This window comes from Ostrea edulis, chromosome 3 (assembly GCF_947568905.1).
Source record: "Ostrea edulis chromosome 3, xbOstEdul1.1, whole genome shotgun sequence".
Lineage (NCBI taxonomy): Eukaryota > Metazoa > Mollusca > Bivalvia > Ostreida > Ostreidae > Ostrea > Ostrea edulis.
Window position 1 is genome coordinate 8,588,374 of NC_079166.1, and position 21,041 is coordinate 8,609,414.

Here is a 21,041-nt window from a genome sequence, read left to right on the forward strand (position 1 = left end):
ATAGTTATTTGGATTACCAATATTTGCTTATAACCACAAAGTAAAGATCACATATCTTTAAGCAGAAATAGTTTTTCTATAGCTGTCAATCACCATGTATTCTTGTACACACAGTGACTCTCTTCTTTTCAAATCTAAAACATTGCATGTTTGACTGCATATATATACATTAATTCTACCATGTTTGGAAAATTAAAAAAAAAATGTATTTCCCTGAAAGATGCTAGACCTACCCTATATAATAAAATAAATGGCAAATATTCTTTTTTTTTAAATAACCTGCATGACTAAAATAAAAAGCTTCCCAATTATTTCTAAAGGCAAGGTTAGATCCACCCAGTCTGATTAAAATCAAATTTCGCACTTTGCTCGATATACGGACAGCGACTGTCCGTATGTCGAGCGAAGTGAGAGGTTTGATTTTAAATCAGACTGAGATCCGCCACAAGGTAAATTAGATCGGGCTCAAAATTTTGAGAATTGTCACACAATTGCAGATGATCTCAAAGAAAACGATAATCTGAATAAATACAATTAATTTGTGTATTACTAACCAGCTTATATGCATCTAGAGGGTTTGTAAGGTCTTTACGCAAGAAATTATCGATAAAAATGACAAGTCTCCATTTGCTTTGTTTATTCTTAAAGTTACGATCAGCTTACGTGTACTAGTATAGCACACGTAGAGTTACGCTTATTTCTGACGTAAATCTACGTCTACGACTGTTAGTGAATACCGTCCCACACGTAAACGTACGCTACGTCTAGATTTACGCTACGTTTACGTCTACGAACTTTAGTAAATATGGGCCCTGCACTCTGTCGGAATATTGTCCTACACGGCATTCAGTTTTGGATCCGCCATATTCCGCGCACTTAGCGTGTTGACAACGCAGCGCCCCTAGCGATCATCGAGGTTAAATTCAAGAACGATAACCGAAATTGCATTAAAATCGAAACATTCAGAGAGATTTTAAAATGTTATATTGAAATTTTCTAAAAAAATATTTATTTCAGAGCATGCCTTTTTTATTTGTTTAATGTTATATAATGATATATTTTCATTCCCGCTTTGCTGTTTTTAGATTTCAAAGGGATTACAAGTAGTGTTTTGTGTGTGAATAGAACTCATGTCGAGTGAGGGTAATGATAACCAACTCAAAAAATCGGAGCGTGTAAAGAGGAAACTTAAGTAGCAGTCCACGTAAGAATCATGCAAAATGAAAAATACGTGGCACAGGTATAAATTTAAAATCTCTTGAAAAATTGCTGATTTTGAAGAAAATCATGTTTTGTACTTGATCCAATAAAAAAATTCACTTTGAATCCTTCGTAAGATTTTTAATCGGCTGAAAGGATATTCGGTTTCAAAAATATTTTCCCGTTGTTTTCTTTATAAAGAGCACTAATGAAAATGGTCATAAAAATTAATTATCGGACACTGTGTCATTAAAGATTAATAGATACATAAAGTCAATAGTATTGACAGTAAAAGAAATAAAAAACATCATTTGGGAACATGTTTACAAATTAGTTACAGATTTTTAAAAACTACGTACGATCTAGCAGATTGACGATTTTATTATCTCCCTTTGCTAACTCTTTAGTGTTAAAGATACGATTATTTGGGGAAACATGACAACATGTCATACGAGTTGGCGGTTTGAAGACAGACGATGCCGTTTTGTAAAATTTCTTTATGGACAAATACTCCATGTGAAGAAGTTTCAAAGACAATTTATGTGAATGACTATAAGAAATCGGTAGCTAGATATTTATGCTCCTTAAACAAATCACATTGCGGGAAATCCATGACGCAAGGCCCGCCTGCACCTGTGTCTATTTTCACAATCACACGTTGGAGCGGTTGTTTCATATCATCAGAGTTCTTTGGAGTGGATGAGGAATACTACATGTGTTTTCCCAGATCACTCGGTCAGTTGTATTGGATATACGAACCGGATATGGGCACATATCATTAACATTTGGGATGAGCAACATGCTTGTGGAAAAATGCTATGGCCAGTATGGGTGGCGGTGCAGGTAAGTTTGTGTGAATAAATCATAAATATGCATTGGTTACTTAAGCTAATTTCACCATACTTTATTTTAATAATTATTTTGCTTTGTACCATAAATAAGCTGTCGACTAATGAATAAATAGTATCAGTGGGTGTGTGTGTGTGTGTGGGGGGGGGGGGGGGGTGAAAACTATGTAAAAATATTATACTTTAAAATTTAGGCCATTTTAGAAACACTTCTGTTTTCCCTCTGCCAACCAGTGGTTGAAAGTAACTTTTTCTTCCACAGGCTAAAATCAAAACACATCAGCTAAAATGAAACTAATGAATCATTGCTCTTTTTTCATGTTATTTCAATGAATGATTTAACAACCCCACCCCCATCCCATGATTACTGAACCTGGTGGGTCAACAGTTACACATTGTTTAGACAAGTCAATGACATATGCCATATGGTGATATGTTGGGGTATCTTGATCCTCACAACTCTAATCTAACACATGTACCGCAGGTTCAAATTTCATAACACATCAGGGCTATTCACTCTAAAAAAACTTTTACTAAGTAATTCATATTTACTTAAATTTGTGTATGTAAGTAATAACAAATTACTTGGTTTTTACTTACAGTTTACTATTAATTACTAACTATTACAAAAATATTTTTAAATTGCAATATTTAATTGGTTTACTTAAAACAATAAATTATTTACTACATCAAGGAAATTTCAGAGCAGCTGCAGTACAAATTACTTAAATCTGGTAGTCTAATCACTATATATACTAGAATAATAAAAAAAGATAAAGATTTCAGAATTGGATTTAATTCCAGTATCATATATTTCATTATTTCACATTCACATAATTGCAACAGTTTTATTGTTAAAAAAATATTTCCAAAACATCAGCAAACAAATAACAAATTCATTTTTGATAATTAAAAATACAATATTTGAAAGAAGAAAAAAAATAATGGATCTGATTCAGATAATACATTACATTGTGGTAAACTTCTAATTACATCTAAATTGCAATCAAGAATTTAGCACAATTTTTATGGAAAGTACAGATGTACTTAAATCTCATAATGCACTTTGACATCAAATAATAGATTGTGAAAATAGTCATGATGTAATGATAGGATGTCAAAATTTTCAAGTAAAGATATTTACATCACATAATCAACTGTTAATATCACATAACAATATAAAATAGCCAGGCCAGTAAAGAAATATTCATATAATATGATACTCAGACAGACTTATGTCTTCAATAAGAAAGAGTTTGGTAAAATAACACAATTTTGTTTTTCTTTATAGTAGTGTTGTAATGATGATTTTTCACATGAAAAAATACATATTAAATATAGAGCTAATTATGTCTTTGTTTACATATTTGACTCTTTATGTATCACATCAACTAAATCATAAGGAATTGGGATGAACAGGTTTTGCTGTTTACCCTCATATAAATGGAGAGGGCAATGCATTAGCATGTTTTCTATGTAGATCAGTTCATTACCTTGTGGTAAATCAGGTTGCTTTACGTGATATGACAATATTTCTTCATTGAAATTCAAAGTTTCAAACATTTGAATATTAAAGTAAACATTCTGAATGTCAGATTCATCAACACGTTCCTTGGTAATCCAAATAGACTTAACAGTTCCAAATTCAGGCATACCATTTGCCACACCAAATGCAATTTCACATTGATCAGATACAAATTTTTTACCCTTGTATATGATCCATCCCACCTCATGAATAGATATTACCTGGTTTTCATCTATTCCAAAAAAACTTGAAAGCCTCTCTTTGCAGTAGTTAATATTTTTCACAGGCTTTGTTTTGCCATACATACAGTCATTGTTAAAAAGTGGATGATCATCACACAAATTTAAAGTACATTCATACATAACACATCGATCTGAAATAGACTTTTCAATGTTTTTAAAATTATGACAGCCAGTCATGCGTTCCTTAATAAAATTGTGTTTTGATTCAAACCTCATGGACCAGACATTACTGAGACATCCAAATTTCTCTATTGTTGAGGGTAGGTGAATAAGATAGTGCTGTTTTGGAATGATATTTTTGTCAGGGAATAAATATGTAAATTTTCTTAGATGATCAGATATAATCATTTTCAGCATTTGCACAGACTCATATGATATAACTGGAGACATCAAAATCAATGTAATTTCACATAATTCTACCAAAAATGCTACATATCTATTGTTGAAATCACAATTTAATTTTTCAATGAGGAAAAAAGGAAGTAGTCTCATAAGCACTATCATGCTAGATGCAGATTGTTTTAATGTTGTTTCATTCCCATTAAACACTTTGGCAGGAATTGTCACTGGTCTGCTACTTCTATCTGCATATCCATAACAAAAATTATCTATAACATTATTGAGCTCTATTAATGAAATAAGTTTTACATCTAGAAGAACTTTTAATATTAATTTTATCTCATAAACTGCAACACCCTCAAACATTACATGCATAATATCATGTGGTATGTGCTCAGTCAAGTTAAAATAGGGAAAATCTCTTGCAATGCTTCGAAAATTAATACCATAAGAACGAGAAATAGCATCTCTAATAGCCACTGTATGTGCTATTGCAAGCTCATTGCACTGATCATCATATCGTTCTAATGTTCTTTGGATAAAAAGATGTTCCTCAAAATTTGTTTGCATTTCGTCAAAAGTGCATTCACAAGTCCTACATTTTTGATATGCAAATCCCACCCCTAACTTAAATCCTCCAAACTCATGTGCAGCTAAAGTGTCACCAATGAAACAAAGACAACCCCCTACAATATCATAATTATTTCCATTTATGGATAATGTTATGCCATTAGAAAGTACTTCTAAATCGGTTTTAAGCCGATCCAGAACAACATTAATCCCATGCTTATTCATAATACTTCTTTTAATAACAGCCAATAAGCGTATTGCTGGTAATCGAGATCGATAAATTACAGGAAGATTTGCAAGACTGTAGTAGAATATACCAATTTTGTGCACTCCAGCTTGCTTATTCATTGGATTACAAATTTCTACATCATCAAAATAGAGAATAATTGACAAACTTAATCTGTTCTGCTGAAATAGAACATTACGTCTATATGCAGTGCCAGTTCTAATATCAGAAAAAAAGCCATCAAAAGGTAAAGGATCCTGCATAATAAGTTCAAGTATGTCCTCATTCTGGAGAAATTGTTCAATACTTTGTGTAATAGGGACATAATAGAAAAAGTCTCTAACAACATCAAGGTTAGCATCTCCTCTCCGTCTAATCACTCGCAGCCTTTGTCCTACCCGAACAAGTTCTGGTTCCTATGAAAGAAAATTGTATAGCTCTTATCCTTGGACGAATTTGGCTCCACTTGTTTGGCACGCTGTTTTTGGCTATATTTAGATCTAAAACTTCATAGTTATTTCGGATTTCAAACATTTCGGTTGAGCATCACTGAAGAGACATTATTTGTCGAAATGCGCATCTGGTGCATCAAAATTGGTACCGTATAAGTTTTACATATAGTACATGTAAAATTGAACTGTTGCTCCATTCTTAACATGGATAATGATTATGCTTCAATATTGTTGCTTCAATGAAATTTAACCAAAAAAAAACCCACCAACAATTGTGCATTCATAACATTTACAAAAAATACATATGTAAAGTTATACATTATACATACAATATACAGGAAGTTCTCCTTTATAAATTTCTTTCTTTCATACGATGTAACCACACCATGAAATGGCAGTTCAACGTCAAATACTTTATTCAACTCGTTGATGTGTTCAGGAATACCAGCACCCTGCAAACATTGATGCACTTTATTCCTCAACATGTCGATGTATTTCTGGACTATACCATTAATCCCATTTGCAACAGCTTCTGCAGTAGTCTGAAATTCATGATAATAATAGACATGTATTGCAGTTTGTGCTTTTCTACCTTAACATGTTTAATACAAAATCCAAAGGATATTAGACAGGTTTAAATAACTTTTATCCCATCGACGATCATCATACAGCTCTGCATAGAGTATTTTGAGAATCATGTCATCATTTCGTTCATCATGATATTATACAAGTTTTGTATTTTGCATGCGTACAACATCTTTATACAAACAACTATTAATTTGTACTGTGTTTCTGCATGCAAAGAAATGTATAAATATTCAAATTTTAACACTGCTATAGGTACACATGTGTGTATAATTTGCCAAGGGAAACCTTGATGATAGAGGATACTTGTATACCTGGGGTTTAATTGTTGTAAGTTACAAGCAGCACATATACATTACAAGTAAGTTATTTGACCTCTCTTTCAATAAAACATAAAATGCAAACAAGTATATACCTCCCGTATCCTGTGCATTTCCTTGAGATTCATAATAAAAGACACTGCTTTGCCTGTATCGTAACATTCACTATGGTCAAGTTCAACTTCCATAGTGTCTTCTCTTGGATTATCTTCAGTATCCACTTCCATAACCTCCCCAGTGTCCTACAACAGGATAACATATTTAGGATACAGATCACATCATTATAAATATATAAAAGAAGAGACTGACAAATCCAATTGCCCAACGCCCGGGGCTAGTGAATTTTAGGGGTGGGCAAGTAAATTTTGATGAACATCAACATATCAGTTTATGATGTGGCAAAAAAAAAGCGAACCAAGCAATGCACTTGCCAATGCGTAAGTGCATGAAAATCTATTTGTCAGCCCCTAACAATAAGTAAAACCAGAGTTTTATATTGAAATTTCGATTACACTTGCTTACAAGCACTATTCAATATCAAACAATGACATGATTACATTTAACTCACCAACTGTATTATGTCAATCTGTTCCTGGTCGCTGTTATTCGGTAGATTTCGAGCATCATCTAACTGATGGACATGCATTTCATTAGGCCTATCCAGCAAGTCGGAGTGATGTTTCATTACGTGACGGTAAAAAGAATTGTATTTACGATATGTTTCTTTGCATTCATCGACACTGCATTCTATTCGAAAATTTGGTGCTTGTGAATGTTCTGAGTAAATGTGTCTCATAAGCACACGCAGCGTAACAGCAACAAAAACAAAACAAATTGAACATCGCCAAGCCATATTACTTTCAGTTTCGCTTACTATGTTGTTAACTTGTACATCTATTTGGATTAATATCTATTACATTTGTAATATATTGAAAATAAAAATTAATGAAAGAAATGAACTTAATTTGCTTGAGACATGCAAATCTAAGACTTAAAATAATCATATAATATATAACTTAGTCATAAGATAAAGTAAAATTACTTGAACGACTCATGCGCGTACGAGTTAATAACTACATCTGCAGAACGTCATATCCGTTTAGCGCCATGGCAGGATCGAAGGACGCAGAAGGGTTCGAAGAATTCGATGTTAATAAATTGTGCGATTGGTTAAGATCAAAAAAAGCATCTGAAGACATCATAATTGTTGTTGCAGGTACGTAATTTTGGTCAAATATTGTATGTTGAACTCTTTGAAGTGAAGTCATATACTAGTGCACCAGGAGAACCACAGGTACTTGAAGTATGGATATTACCCCCCCCCCTTTTCATAAATTGTTTTTGGTGGCAATGATTTCTCTGAAATGTATGAATTCCCAGTCTATCTCATACCTCTTTCGATTCATGTTATCGTTTCACGCTTTTTGTAAGCTTTAAAAGATTGGCCTTCAACCGGTATAATAAAATACACAAGGTAAGAAACAAAAATTTGTAAACAAACAGGGGGTCCCCGTTTCGGGGCACATTTTCCAAGTAATTACAGCGTTACCTAAGGAATTTTGGCGAGCGGCAGGTCGGGGAGATGTCATACTACAAGTCTCTTCAACTCAAAACCCATCTCATCTCTTTTATTTGACACAATCTTGCGTGCATTGATCGGACAGGGCTTCATCTCTTCCACTGGCAGCCAAAAAGGAGGTCACAGAGTACGAATTTGTTGTACGCGTCGTGTGATTGGTTCGCAAAGACATTGCTTAGTCTCGGGATCATCCGAAGGGTCTCGGGATTATTCGCGGACGAATCACACGACACTGTTTGTTTACAAATTTTTGTTTCTTACCTTGTGTATTTTATTATACCGGTAGAATGGACACCAATCTCTAAAGCTTACAAAGAGCGTGAAACGATTACATGAATCGAAAGAGGGATGAGATAGACTGGGAATTCATACATTTCAGAGAAATTATTGCCACCAGAAAAAAAATTAGGAAAAAGGGGGGGGGGGCGTAGTAATATCCATACTTCAGGTGCCTGTGGGAGAACCAGTAACAATAATTTGGAATAAAACACTTTGTCCAATATGTTTTGTATTTTAAATATAAATCCAATTTCTTACATGATAGACAATGAAATTGATGGAAGGACATTTCTGGATCTAAATGGTGAAGATTTGAAAGACCTTTCCAATTCTTTTAAAGTAAGGAAGGAAATCAGAAGGATTTTGGAACAATTGGTAAGAGAGATAATATTTATGTTTGTAATGACTATCGTCTTGGAAATCAGAGTTAAATATATATATATATATAACATCATACTGCAAAAAGTTACAAATCATTCAACAGTAGATGAAATTTGTAGTATAAACCTGCATGTACATTCAGGGGTGTGGAATTACCATTACAGTACTCGCAACGTTATTCTTGACATGTGTATCCTATCGTATTGTGCGTGTATCCTATCGTATCGTGTTTTGTGTTTATCAGGTTTTCCGTTTTCTATCGTGTTTTGTGAAAATAATATTAATTGTTGAATGACCGGTGAACTTACAGCTTGATGCAAAATAACCCCCTTCTCGCTACACACAAAATATTCCTTGGTTTATTTCACATTCAAGATAATAGACATTAGAATTAGAGAACTACTGAAGCATATCACTTCATTATATTACATTTAATTAATTCACTGTATAATTTATATATTAAACATTAGGTGACAATTATAATTTTAGAATCATTGGCTGGGAAAATTCAAATAGATATCAAATAATGAATTAAATACCGTATACAGTTTAGTTTTCTGATTTTAGCTGTGATGGCGTAAAAATTGAAATGAAATTTTTTTTTTTTAAAGTACGACCGTGTATTAAAGAAATTATACGTTTTAGGTGTATAATGAATATTGAAATCCTTCAGTATTATTACCAACATAATGTAATTATGTTGTCGGTATCAAAATTTCATTCTGTCTAAATTGATTCTAAATTTACAACATTTCTATCAGGTTTTGCGTTTATCAGGTTTACCGTGTGTCCTATCGTATCGTGCGTGTATCCTATACACTCGTTTATCATGTCAAGAATAACGTTGCGGGTACTGTACCTATCGCCAAGGACAACCTATGTTAGAGGTCGAGCGAGGAAATATTATGTTGATAAGCCTGTTGGACTAGTAAATCTAACACGAAATGTAAACTCATTTTTCTTTGTACAAGTGACAATAGATCTATTACAAAACTGAATTTATGTAAAATTAACCACATTGCCAAATCAAAATCTCCAATCTGTTTTTAAGTATATGCATTGTGCGTTGCTAACAGTAGTCATTTCAGTGACAAAAGATGTGTTGCTGGTCCTACTGAAAAAGTTAGTTAAGCTCAAATGGGTGACCAGAAGATGCCAAACAAATTGATAAGATTTTATTTCACCTTGAATCATTTTTAGGCTTTATTATACTCATGTAATGCTGTTGGACATCCATGGACTAGTAACTGGCGACCTCTGGCTAGTTAATTTGATACTGCCACTAGCCCCTGGACTAGTACCCAGTTTTTGTAATTGCAGTGCACAAATCTGTACATGTTTTCTTGTTAATATGATTTTGTCAACAACTAGACCATTTAATAAAAAATCTCTGTTGGCTTTTAATATTTGTTAATAACTGCAAATCTTTTTCTTTTTTTTTTAAATCTTTAATTTTTGTTATATTTTATTTTAGAATGAAGATGAGTCCGATGCATGTAATACACCTCCACCATTTAGAAAAAGAAAGAGATCTCCTTCACCTTCACCAAATGATCTGCCAGTGTTACATAGACCAGTGAAAAAACCAGCTTCATTCAACACAAAACAACTTCTTGATGCATCAGAGTGTTTTGTCCCAAAGTCTGAAATCCTTGAAAATTCCAGCCAGTATTCTCAACAAAGCATAGAAACTGAAAGAAGACGAGTTGTACGGTTGGCCATGGACAATTTGATTGGCCAGAATGGTGGACGCCCATCTGAGAGTGAAGTTCAAAATCTTGCACGGATGATGGCAAGTCAATATCCGTGCTTAAGGGACCGGCCATTAGAAAGTCTGAGAGATAATTTTGTAAGTATACATTGGAGAAGGGGAAAAGTTATAATCTTATGTTAAGCGACACAAATCTTTGTGGTTTTTTTTGGGGGGGGGGGGTTGTCTCCTTAACTTTAAATATAGGCATATGACATTTATTGTAAATCTTATTCAGTCTTAAATGTTTGTGACTTAATTCATTTGTTTTTTTTTAATTCATTGTCTACAGAATTCTCTAGTAGGGTTTTTGAGACGGAGAATGTACAACGTTACACCTCCAGTCTCCACAAAAGGGAGGAAAAAAGGATATGCAAAATCAAAGGTAAATATCCAGCAGTGTTTGCACAACCTTTGAAAACCCCCTTGAAGGTTTTGTACGGTTTTCATTTTTATTTATTTTTGTGTCATTTTGATGTAGAGATTATCTTTCAGAAGAGTAATTTTTTATTTTATATTCTAAGAGTTGTATTAACCAGGGTTGGCAAAAAAGTGGTCAATATGAGTATTGACCGGCCAGTGGTCAATACTGGTTAAAACCGGGCAATAGTGGTTAATACTGGTCAATACTGGTCGATTGAAGATTATTTGGTCATTATAGTCTGTGTTATTTATTTTAAATGTTTAAGTGACCATTATGGTAAATACTCTAATTCATAACATGCACTATCAGTTTATAATATAAATAATGTACAAATGACTGTTGAATTGGGGAAGATGTAAAAGTTTCTGTTCAAATTCCTTAGTTTAACAAGAGAACTACCTATAAGTATTGTTTCATCAATCTTCATTTTAACTGTTGAATAAACATTTGAGGGGGTGTGTTGGTGATGTTTTCATAACAATAACAGGCACACTGGTCATCTCTGGTCCCAGCCTATGCTTATTAACACCTGTCAACTCTGCTTCCTGTGCTCAGGTAATGTCCAGCTACCTTTTATTCTTAATCTGTCCAGGTACATGTAGTAAAAGGTCCATCCCCAATCGTCAAGCTATGCTATAGAACTGTGACCTTCTGGTTGGTACTGAAGATATTTCGGTCAGTTTCAGCAAACCAAATATATTAAACTTATGAAATTACATTTGATTATCTAATGAAAAATATGAATAATTGATCCATATAATGAAAAGACTTAATTTATCTTTATCTTTGCAAGAAATGTACAAAAATAGGAAAATGGACAGTTTAAATCACAATTGACCATTATTGACCAGTATTGACCACTTGGGGAGTATTGACCGGGATGGTTAAAACCACTGGTTAAAACCGGGGGCGGTTTTGACCGCCCAACCCTGGTATTAACAGTAGAAAAAGGCATGTTAACAAAATATTACTTATTACTTGATAGATTAGATTTCACCTGAATTATGTACATATGATTGTAACTTTTAACAGGAAAAAGACAATGAGGATCATAATGATAACATCAAATCAACTGTTGACCAGGAGAACCCAGCAGAAAGGAGAGAACCTGCTGAAAAATCTGAAGAGGCAGTTAAGGAGAAAGAAGTAACTGTTGCTAGAGAGAAAACTAAAGAAAAAACTGATACAAGAGAGACTGAGAAAATCGTTGAAAAGAAATATCAAGAGAACTCTGAGGAGAAGAATATGGTGCAGGGAGAGTGCATCAGCAAAGAGCAGGAAAAAACTGGTATATATTTATACACAGAGACATTGTATAATGTATATCAAGAAATGAACTAAATGTCCATGGTTGACTCTTTGTCAGATTATATGTTTGATAATTATCTCTTTATTTAAAAGTGTATATCTTTATCATATTATTAATATTTTCCCCCTATTTTTTGTTAAATCGAATTAAACTGTTTCTCTCTTTTGCTTACACAAAGTACAGGCATATATTCAGATGTTAATTTAAGCTTATTGTTTGATATTTATTTAATTTTTTTCTTGAAGAAAATGATGACCAAAATACCCCAGCTGACAAGGCTACAGAGTCTTTAGTTGCCGCACTTAAAAAAAGCACACGCCCATGTACAAGTGAGCAGCTTATAAGACTCACAGTTGCAGAAAGGTTGAAAGAAGTTGAGAAAATCCCTACTAAGGAACGCTTAAAGTATACACTGAATACTTACAAAGTTTTCAATCATCCTGAAAGTGTAAGTGTTTGAAATAGTTTTTGAATTTAAATGCTAACAAAATAGTTTGGAATAAAATTATATTTAATGATAATTAATTTAGACAGACTTTCAAGTCTTGAACAATGGTGAAAAAAATCTCTTGCTTTTGTGTCTATGTAAAATGTGCTAAAAATTCAGATAAAAAAAAGTATTTTATACTGTAACTTCGAAGTTCTTGTTGCAGTGCTATTGAAATTAAAAGTTCAAACTAATTGCAAGAACACATATATTTACTTTACAGGTTATTTTCAACATGTACATGCAAGTGCCTGTAGAACTACATGAAATGAAGCAGAAACTAGAGCACCTTATGACAACATCACTCGACATGTTGTTTGAAAAAAACATCCTTAAGATCCCTCGATCAGCAATTAAAACAACAGGTACTGTGTTTTGTTTTTTTTTTAAAAATGGAAGTAGTTCAGATAATTTGTAAGTTCACTAATGGGTGTATTCATATATGTTTATTTTCAGATCAGAAGTATTTTGTTGCATTGTTTCATTTGCCAAATCTTTGTGGTAACAAGTCGGCTGGGAAGTTAAAACCAGGACATCATTTGGTTCATGTCGTCAAAGTGAGTTCTTTGATTATGAACTGATTTTTACAAATATTTTAAAGATGGTAATGTTTAAATATTAGATTGTGGAGCATAAAGAGATCTTTTTGTCACGAGGCAATAATAATGATGATTGTGGTGATTAAAAACTTTATTTTCAACCATTATGTGTATTTGTTCAGTGTACATGAAAGGTTTGTGAAATGTGTAAACCTCCTTCTAACAAATACTTGTATTTTTATGATGTGATACAATTTTAGAGCTCTGAAATGTGGAGTGAAGTTGCACAAAATCACAAAGGCACCTCAGGGCCATGGATCCTACACAATACCATAGGATCAAACACCTCCACCACTTTGATGGAGAGAGAGGATGCAATATTTAAATGTAAAGATGCAGAGGAGGCTATTTTGGCTCTGCTCGGGTTGTACTATCTAGGATCATTGCCATACCCACCACAGATAACAGGGCCATTGTTACTTTTACAACACCTTGTTCTGGAAGACAAAGTCCACTCTGGTGATTTGCCAACACTACAGAAGGCAAGAAAGGAATTCACTGCGTACAAGGAGAGGAGTGAAAGTCACTCCCTGGACAGTTTTTTCTAAGTACAGGTTAAATCCATACTAGTGTAATTTTTGTCCCTTTGTCAAAATTGGTAGATATGAATTTGTATTCTTTAAATGTTTGAAATCCTTAAACTTTTGTTTTTTCTCTATGTAAGGAAGGCTGGGTGGTCATGGTCATTTCAGACTATTTAAACTTCCCAGAAAAGAAGAGCTTTATAAAAGTAAGGAAATTCAATGAAAAATCAAAGCATTAAATATAGTGTATATGCTTTATCTTTAGTAATAATAGTTAAATGCTATCAATTAAATTATCTTTCTTTTTTAAATTAGTTCTGTTGGATAATTTGTTGACCCCCAATCTTCTTTGAGGACTAGTGGAAACTACTCTACTAGCTGCAGTGTTCAATTTTTTGTAAAGAACTTTTTTGTACCAGATCATTCTTCTTCTCTGACTTGCTATAGTTATTACATTTCAAGTGATATAAATATATATATATATATATATATATATATATATATATATATTCAACTTCTATGCATTGACTGAGTAACTTTACAACCAGGTATATGTGACAATTGTGTTATTTACAATTTAATTGTTTTATTTTTTTAAAGCATTCTAGTTTTTATTTTTAAGTGCTACCTCATTTTCTAGTCATTTTTAGTATGTTATTGTGTCGCCTGCGTTACGCAGTGGCGACATATAGGGATCACTATCCGTCGTCTGGCGGCGGCGGCGTCGTCACAAAAAATTTCTGTCACAGTTTTCTCAAGAACCACATGGGGCAACTCCCTGATATTTGGCACAGAGCATCACTGTGGCCAACTGTATTGTGTAAGACATTTTCGAATCTGTCGCTTATCAACTTCCTGTTTAGTGACAAAAACCATTTCAATAATTTACTTTTTCAACATTATACGTGATATATTACATATAGAATGAACTAGCAGGCGACACATGTCTTCCGGGGAAGACTTAATACTGCGTATTTTTTGTTATTGTTTAAGTTTGACATTTTTTTCTTACATTAACGCTTGTTTTGATTTGATTTTTTATTTTCCTGCGATTGAAAATGTATCCAGTATAATTTAATTATTTTTTATTGTATTATAATTGGTTGTGCAAATGCTTTAGACTCTGGTCATATACAATTTATATCATTTTTCTCTTTTGTCCCAATTTTTGTATTTCATAGAGTATGTTTATATTTTCTTTACCTGATTATGTATCCATCCTTTGAAAATTTCATGATGGGCCCAGTTGTTAAGGGCATTAAAAATCTTACAAAAACTTGTTATTGTGAAATCTATTTAAAGTTGATACATAATTTTTTTGAGATATGAACTTTAAATTTTAATAATTCGTACTTGTTTCCAATTTGTCTATTATTTTCTCTGAAATAAATGGGCAAGACAATTTGAGGGGTTTGTTTTTTTTTTTTTTTTTTTTTTTATACATATATTCTTATACACATTCTAATTACTACTTTACATAATGAGACAGACATTGATTGTAAAGAAGCTTTTGAAGATACATGTAAACTGTATGGTTGTTCATGCATGGTAATTTGATATATAGATCAGAGAAACAGCGATGATTCATTAAGTTGTTAATTACAAAAGATAAACTAAATCCTTAACTTATTTTCAGTATTGATTACTAATTAATTTTTTGTAAAATTACATAGCTGTTGCAATTACTTATTATAAGTAATTCTTGCAGTATTTCTAGTAAATTATTTAGTAGATTTTAATAAATAACAAGTATTTCATTTACTTAGTAGTATTTCTAGTAAATAATATAGTAGATTTTAATAAATAACAAGTATTTCATTTACTTAGTAGTATTTCTAGTAAATAATATAGTAGATTTTAATAAATAACAAGTATTTCATTTACTTAGTAATAATTCATAAAATTTATTAAATAAAACCATGTTATTTTTTAATCAAGTAATATATATTTTACCATAAATGAGTAGTTCATTTACTAAGTAATATAATTCTTATTGTTTAAGTAATTCTGTGCATACTTAGTAAATCATTTTATAAGTAAATGAATTCATCCTAATTACTATTTATGCTTACAATTACTAAGAGTGATTGCTAATTACTTGCTATTCTGACTAAATGAATTACTATTAATTTTTAGTTTTTCTTAATTCAATTTCTTATTTTAAAAACAACAAGTAAAACTTTTTTTAGAGTGTTACTAGGGCTTTTTAAAGATAAGCCCCAGACTCATGGTTTATGAGCAGCCTCAATCCCATGAAAATTCACAAGTCCCATGAATTTTCATGAGTCTTTTTGTATCTGATTTTTGAGAAAAGTACAAATGTTGATTCCACATAGTTGTTAATCATGATGTCATCACAGTGGAAATTCAAAATTAATGATTTTTGATTTTCTTAGCCATGGAATAATAATTAAAATAGGAAACACCATTTGTGACACCTCATTCTATATCAAGATCATTTTAATTTTCTTATAACCAGTATAGGTGCATTTTTTAAAAATCCAATCACAACCCACATAGTTGAAAATACATATTAAAAGTGCTCTTCATTAGCTAATTTTTATCACATCAAATATGAAGACCTTAAGAATCTATTTTAGTTAATTTTGCATAAGATGAACAATTTCAAACATAATTTTTAATCAAATGAATATTTCTTGTCAGCAAAAATGTATCGGATGTAATGATTTAGCACGGGTCTTTTAACCAAAAGTCTGTATAGCTCACCATTTTTCTGTGATCATAATGTCCGTTATACTTGTTGTCTACAGAATTTGGTAACTTGTGAACTTGATTGAAAATTGAATTATTGACACCTCTGCAGGTATCGAGATCATTGCCATCACCACAAATTGATAGTTGGTAGTTCAGCTTCATTGAATGAAATATATTTACTTAAATTTCAGTATACAAGGAATCTATTCACTGAAATTCCAAGAAGATTCCATGACTTGCTTGCCATACAACAAACAACAGAATATGGACGTGATTCCTAGAATTAGAACTTGAATGGTTCAGACTTGAATACATGCAAAGTCATGTAGCAATATTAAAGGTATACATCATGATATCTGCTTTGCATGTATGAAAATGAAAAGCCGTTGTCATTGTAAATATACACATGCATATATTTACATGTAATATATGTATTGTTCAGGTTGTTATATTGTTCTGTTTATGTGAGTTGGAATATTAATTAAGTTTGCCCCCGTCAGTCACACCAATTGCTTGGTTGACAACAAACTTGGTATACTGATAAACCACAGAGCATATTATCCTATTTACCTCACCTGAGTTGAACATTTTAGTGAGCTTTTGTCTGTCTGTCCATCTGTTTGTAGACTTTTCAAAATTTAATCTTTTCTACAACCACTGAGCCATTGTCAGTCAATCTAGCAAAAATCATCCTTGAGAAAAGGGGATTCAAGCTTGTTCAAATTAAATGAAGGGTCATGCTCCCTTCAAAGGGGAAATAATCAAGAAATATGGAATATTTACATAACTAAGTAATATGTTATCTATGTCTCTGATCTCATATCTGATTTCATATCACATAGATGAAATTTAAAATGTTTACCTAAAGACCTTCCTTAACATAGTGTAGATTCAATCACCATAGGGGATCTAAGTATACTGGAAATTTTTTAAATAAATCTTCATAAAAGACAGGTACTACTAGTAGTCAGGTTAAACTCACATATATTGCACAATTTAAGTTTGTTCAAATTGTGGTCCTAGAAAGTAGGGTATGGCACAATAATTGGTCTAAGTTTTATTTGGGTATATGTATGGAACATCTTTAAAAATATTCATCTCAATAACAGATGACCATGATTACACTAGCCATATCAATATGCATGCATGAACAGGTTTTCAAATTTCTGTGTATTCAATTCTGGGCCCTAGGGGTAGGTGTGAAACACAATTGGAGATTTATATTAGACTATTCAGAAATTGATTGAAACAAATGTTTAAGACAGTGTAAGTGTCACAGAGCCACACGAAATCCTATCATAATACCAACATTCCTAAGTTCATTTGAAGTTTTTTCCCTCAGTAAAATGAACCCTTGGTTTATAGTTACTCAATGAATCATAATTAACATTTATAGGACATATATGCTTGAAAGAAGATCTTTAAAAAAGATGTTTTCTCAATAACAGCAAGATCATGTTAGTCATATTGGTTTTGAGGCATCCCCATATGTGAATTCAAGTAGGCAATATCACAACTTTTTGGGCTAGATTTGGGTCGCAATATAGGGTTAAAAATTTTCATGGGAATAAAGATTGGAAACAAATCTTTTAAAAATCACTACAGCAGGGTCAAGATGACTCGGGTGAGCAATGCAACCCATGAGCCTCTTGATGGTATTTGAGGCCACAAAATCAAGACAAAGGTCAAATCAATAATGATATTAGAAATATTGTTCAATGTCTTTAGACTCCTTTGTTTGACAACAAATGATGAGTTGTAATTAATTTCGAAATATGTTATATATTTTCTTGTTCTTCAAAATAGGTGTTGTACTTCAGGAAAAGGGGAAGCGTATTTGTTGGAAGATGGATAAAGAAAAATTGGAGCATGCACTAGACTTCTTTAAATCCTGCTTTTTTATCAGGTAAACAATAAATTATCAACAATGCCAAATTATGTCTTCATCCAATGGATATGATTAACATTCATTGAAATAACTCGCACTGCACTCTGAAAAAATACATCCCATGATTACCCAATGTAAAATGAATTTTTAATAGCAACTGACATACATTTATGGAAAATATCTGTTTCAATGAATAGGCATTTTTGACATTGTGCAATTTTTAGCTCACCTGAGCTGAAAGCTCAAGTGAGCTTTTCTGATCGCATTTTGTCCGTCGTCTGTCTGTCTGTTAAACTTTTCACATTTTCGACTTCTTCTCCAGAACCACTGGGCCAATTTCAACCAAACGTGGCCAAAAGCATCCTTGGGTGAAGGGCTTTCAAGTTTGTTCAAATGAAGGGCAATGTCCCTTTCAAAGGGGAGATAATCACAAAAATGTAAAAATAGGGTGGGGTCATTTAAAAATCTTCTCAAGAACCACTGAGCCAGAAGAGCTGAAATTTACCTGAAAGCTTCCTGACATATTGCATATTCAAGTTTGTACAAATCATGTCCCCCGGTGGTAGGATGGGGCCACAAGGGGGGATCAAAGTTTTACATACAAATATATAGGGAAAAACTTTAAAAATCTTCTTCTCAAGAACCACTAAGCCAGAAAAGCTGATTTTTACATGAAAACTTTCTAACATAGTGCAGATTCAAGTTTGTTCAAATCATGGTCCCCAGGGATAAGATGGGGCCCCAAGGGGGGATCAAAGTTTTACACACAAATATATACGGAAAAACTTTAAAAATCTTCTTCTCAAGAACCACTAAGCCGGAAAAGCTGAGATTTACATGAAAACTTCCTGGCATAATGTAGATTCAAGTTTGTTCAAATCATGGCCCCCGGGGTCAGGATGGGGCCACAAGGGGGATCAAAGTTTTACATACAAATATATAGTTAAAATCTTTTTCTAAATAACCACTGAGTCAGAAAAGCTGATATATACAAGAAAACTTTCTGACATAGTGTAGATTCAATTTTGTTCAAATCATAGCCCCCGGGGGGGTAGGATGGGGCCACAAGTGGGGTGGGGGGTCAAAGTTTTACATACAAATATAGGAAAAAGCTTTACAAATCTTCTTTTCAAGAACCATTGGGCCAAAGAAGTTGACATTTACATGAAAGCTTTCTGACATAGTGTAGATTCAAGATTGCAAAGGGCAGTTTTGGCCATAATAGGGACTAAGGTTTTACATGCAAATATATATGGAAAGTCTTCAGATATGGGCCAAGGTGACTCAGGTGAACGATGTGGCCCATGGGCCTCTTGTTTTTAAAAACAATGTCTCTGAACCAACAAAACTATTTTCAGGTAACATCATTGAGTACAAAAGAAATGTACCTTCACAGCAGACAACTTATAACCTTTCGACAAGAAATTGGGACTGCCTGCCATTCAACCATTGTACATATATGAATTTACCAGTCCTGTTGTGAAGAAACTTATTTCATCCTCTTTCAAGGGCCGTGTTATTTAGGATTTTAACTACTTGTCCTGCATCACAAGCTTAAAAAGACTTCACAATCTGACTGCAGATGGAACTGCATGGTTTGAAATCCTCATAGGAATTATGAGAAGCATAGAGGCCTATTAACCAGATAATGAGATTGTTATGAGATTGATCACTGTTCGTTATCTTCACCTTGGATAATGACAAGATTTCATAGCTTGAGGAGTACCAGGAAAATTTACTTGCAGCAAAATTGTACATAAAGAGAGACTCACTCAAGCATGAATGTAGAATAATTATAAAGATGCAGTAGAGAGAGAGAGAGAGAGAGAGAGAGAGAGAGAGAGAGAGAGAGAGAGAGAGAGAGAGAGAGAATGAGAATTATATGGTGATATAATTAAACTCATTGTCTTCAATGGGTATGGCATGTCAGTAGAGAATCATGATTCATATGGTGATATTTTTCAATTATATACTCGTTTCAGTGCAATGGCATTGTACAAATAAATATTTTAAGTGTTGTTAGGGAAAGTGGTTGCTATGGTGATATGTGTAAACATATTGTCTTCCATGGGTCCGACATGTCAGTAAATAATTACATGTTGATATATTTGTATTATATTCTTATTTGAAGGCAATTGGAATTGTACAGTTTGAAATGTTTGCTTGTTGCTAGGGAAAATTGGTTGCTATGGTGATATAGTTAAACCTGATGTCTTCATTGGATTCAACATATCAGTAGAAAATCATATATTGGTATATTTGCATTAGGTTCTCATTCCAGTGCAATTTAATCATACAACTTTAAATTTTATGTGCGTTGATAAGGAAAATCAGTTGCTATGGTGATATGGTTGAAGTCTGATTTCTCCAATTGGTCTGAAATGTCAATAAATTAAAGTGAACCCAGATGATTTGTATTTAGTTTCAGTTAATAGAATCATTTTAATGCATATATTGCAGACATTCTTGTTTTATTGTGTTGGAAATGGGCCTGAAAGAGTTGCCTAGCAACCGTTACTATGTGCATTTCCGACTCTTTTGATTTTGATTTTGAGTACACTTAGTATTGATTGTTTAGAAAATATGTATCAAAATTTGGCACTTTTCGGATAACTAAAGTAATATGTATTTAAAATACCTTAAAATTGTCGAATTTACAGAAAATTGATAAATATTAAAACAATGCCTATTCCAAAGTCCTCTACAGATACCATATAATAGTATTTCATTAGTATTGTACATTTTTATATTGAAGTAACCTTTACCTCGCCTAAATAAATTATCATTATGTTTGAAAAA

At 32.7% G+C, this 21,041-nt stretch overlaps 2 protein-coding genes and 1 long non-coding RNA gene across 4 annotated transcripts; 2 read left to right on the forward strand and 1 right to left on the reverse strand.

Moving 5' to 3' along the window:
- Positions 1-1,540: 1,540 nt before the first annotated feature.
- Positions 1,541-21,041, forward strand: LOC130053189 (uncharacterized). The gene is made up of 4 exons (XR_008801693.1): positions 1,541-2,043; positions 16,546-16,694; positions 18,161-18,260; positions 19,601-21,041. It is a non-coding gene; the product is annotated as an uncharacterized LOC130053189 (long non-coding RNA).
- LOC125662803 (uncharacterized) lies at positions 2,825-7,386 on the reverse strand. 2 transcript variants are annotated; one of them, XM_048895163.2, is made up of 4 exons: positions 6,876-7,181; positions 6,403-6,549; positions 5,732-5,944; positions 2,825-5,366 (listed from the first exon to the last, which is right to left on the reverse strand). In XM_048895163.2, exons 1-4 carry the CDS (start codon positions 7,158-7,160, stop codon positions 3,408-3,410), a joined length of 2,604 nt encoding a protein of 867 aa, XP_048751120.2. In that variant the 5' UTR covers positions 7,161-7,181; the 3' UTR covers positions 2,825-3,407. The 2 variants fall into 2 exon arrangements, with proteins under 2 accessions (XP_048751120.2, XP_048751121.2); XM_048895164.2 differs by having other exon boundaries at positions 4,978-5,944; positions 6,876-7,386.
- On the forward strand, positions 7,411-15,041 carry LOC125662808 (uncharacterized). Its single transcript, XM_048895169.2, has 9 exons — positions 7,411-7,523; positions 8,431-8,540; positions 10,021-10,395; positions 10,589-10,681; positions 11,753-12,008; positions 12,275-12,477; positions 12,740-12,881; positions 12,973-13,073; positions 13,316-15,041. Exons 1-9 carry the CDS (start codon positions 7,415-7,417, stop codon positions 13,661-13,663), a joined length of 1,737 nt encoding a protein of 578 aa, XP_048751126.2. The 5' UTR covers positions 7,411-7,414; the 3' UTR covers positions 13,664-15,041.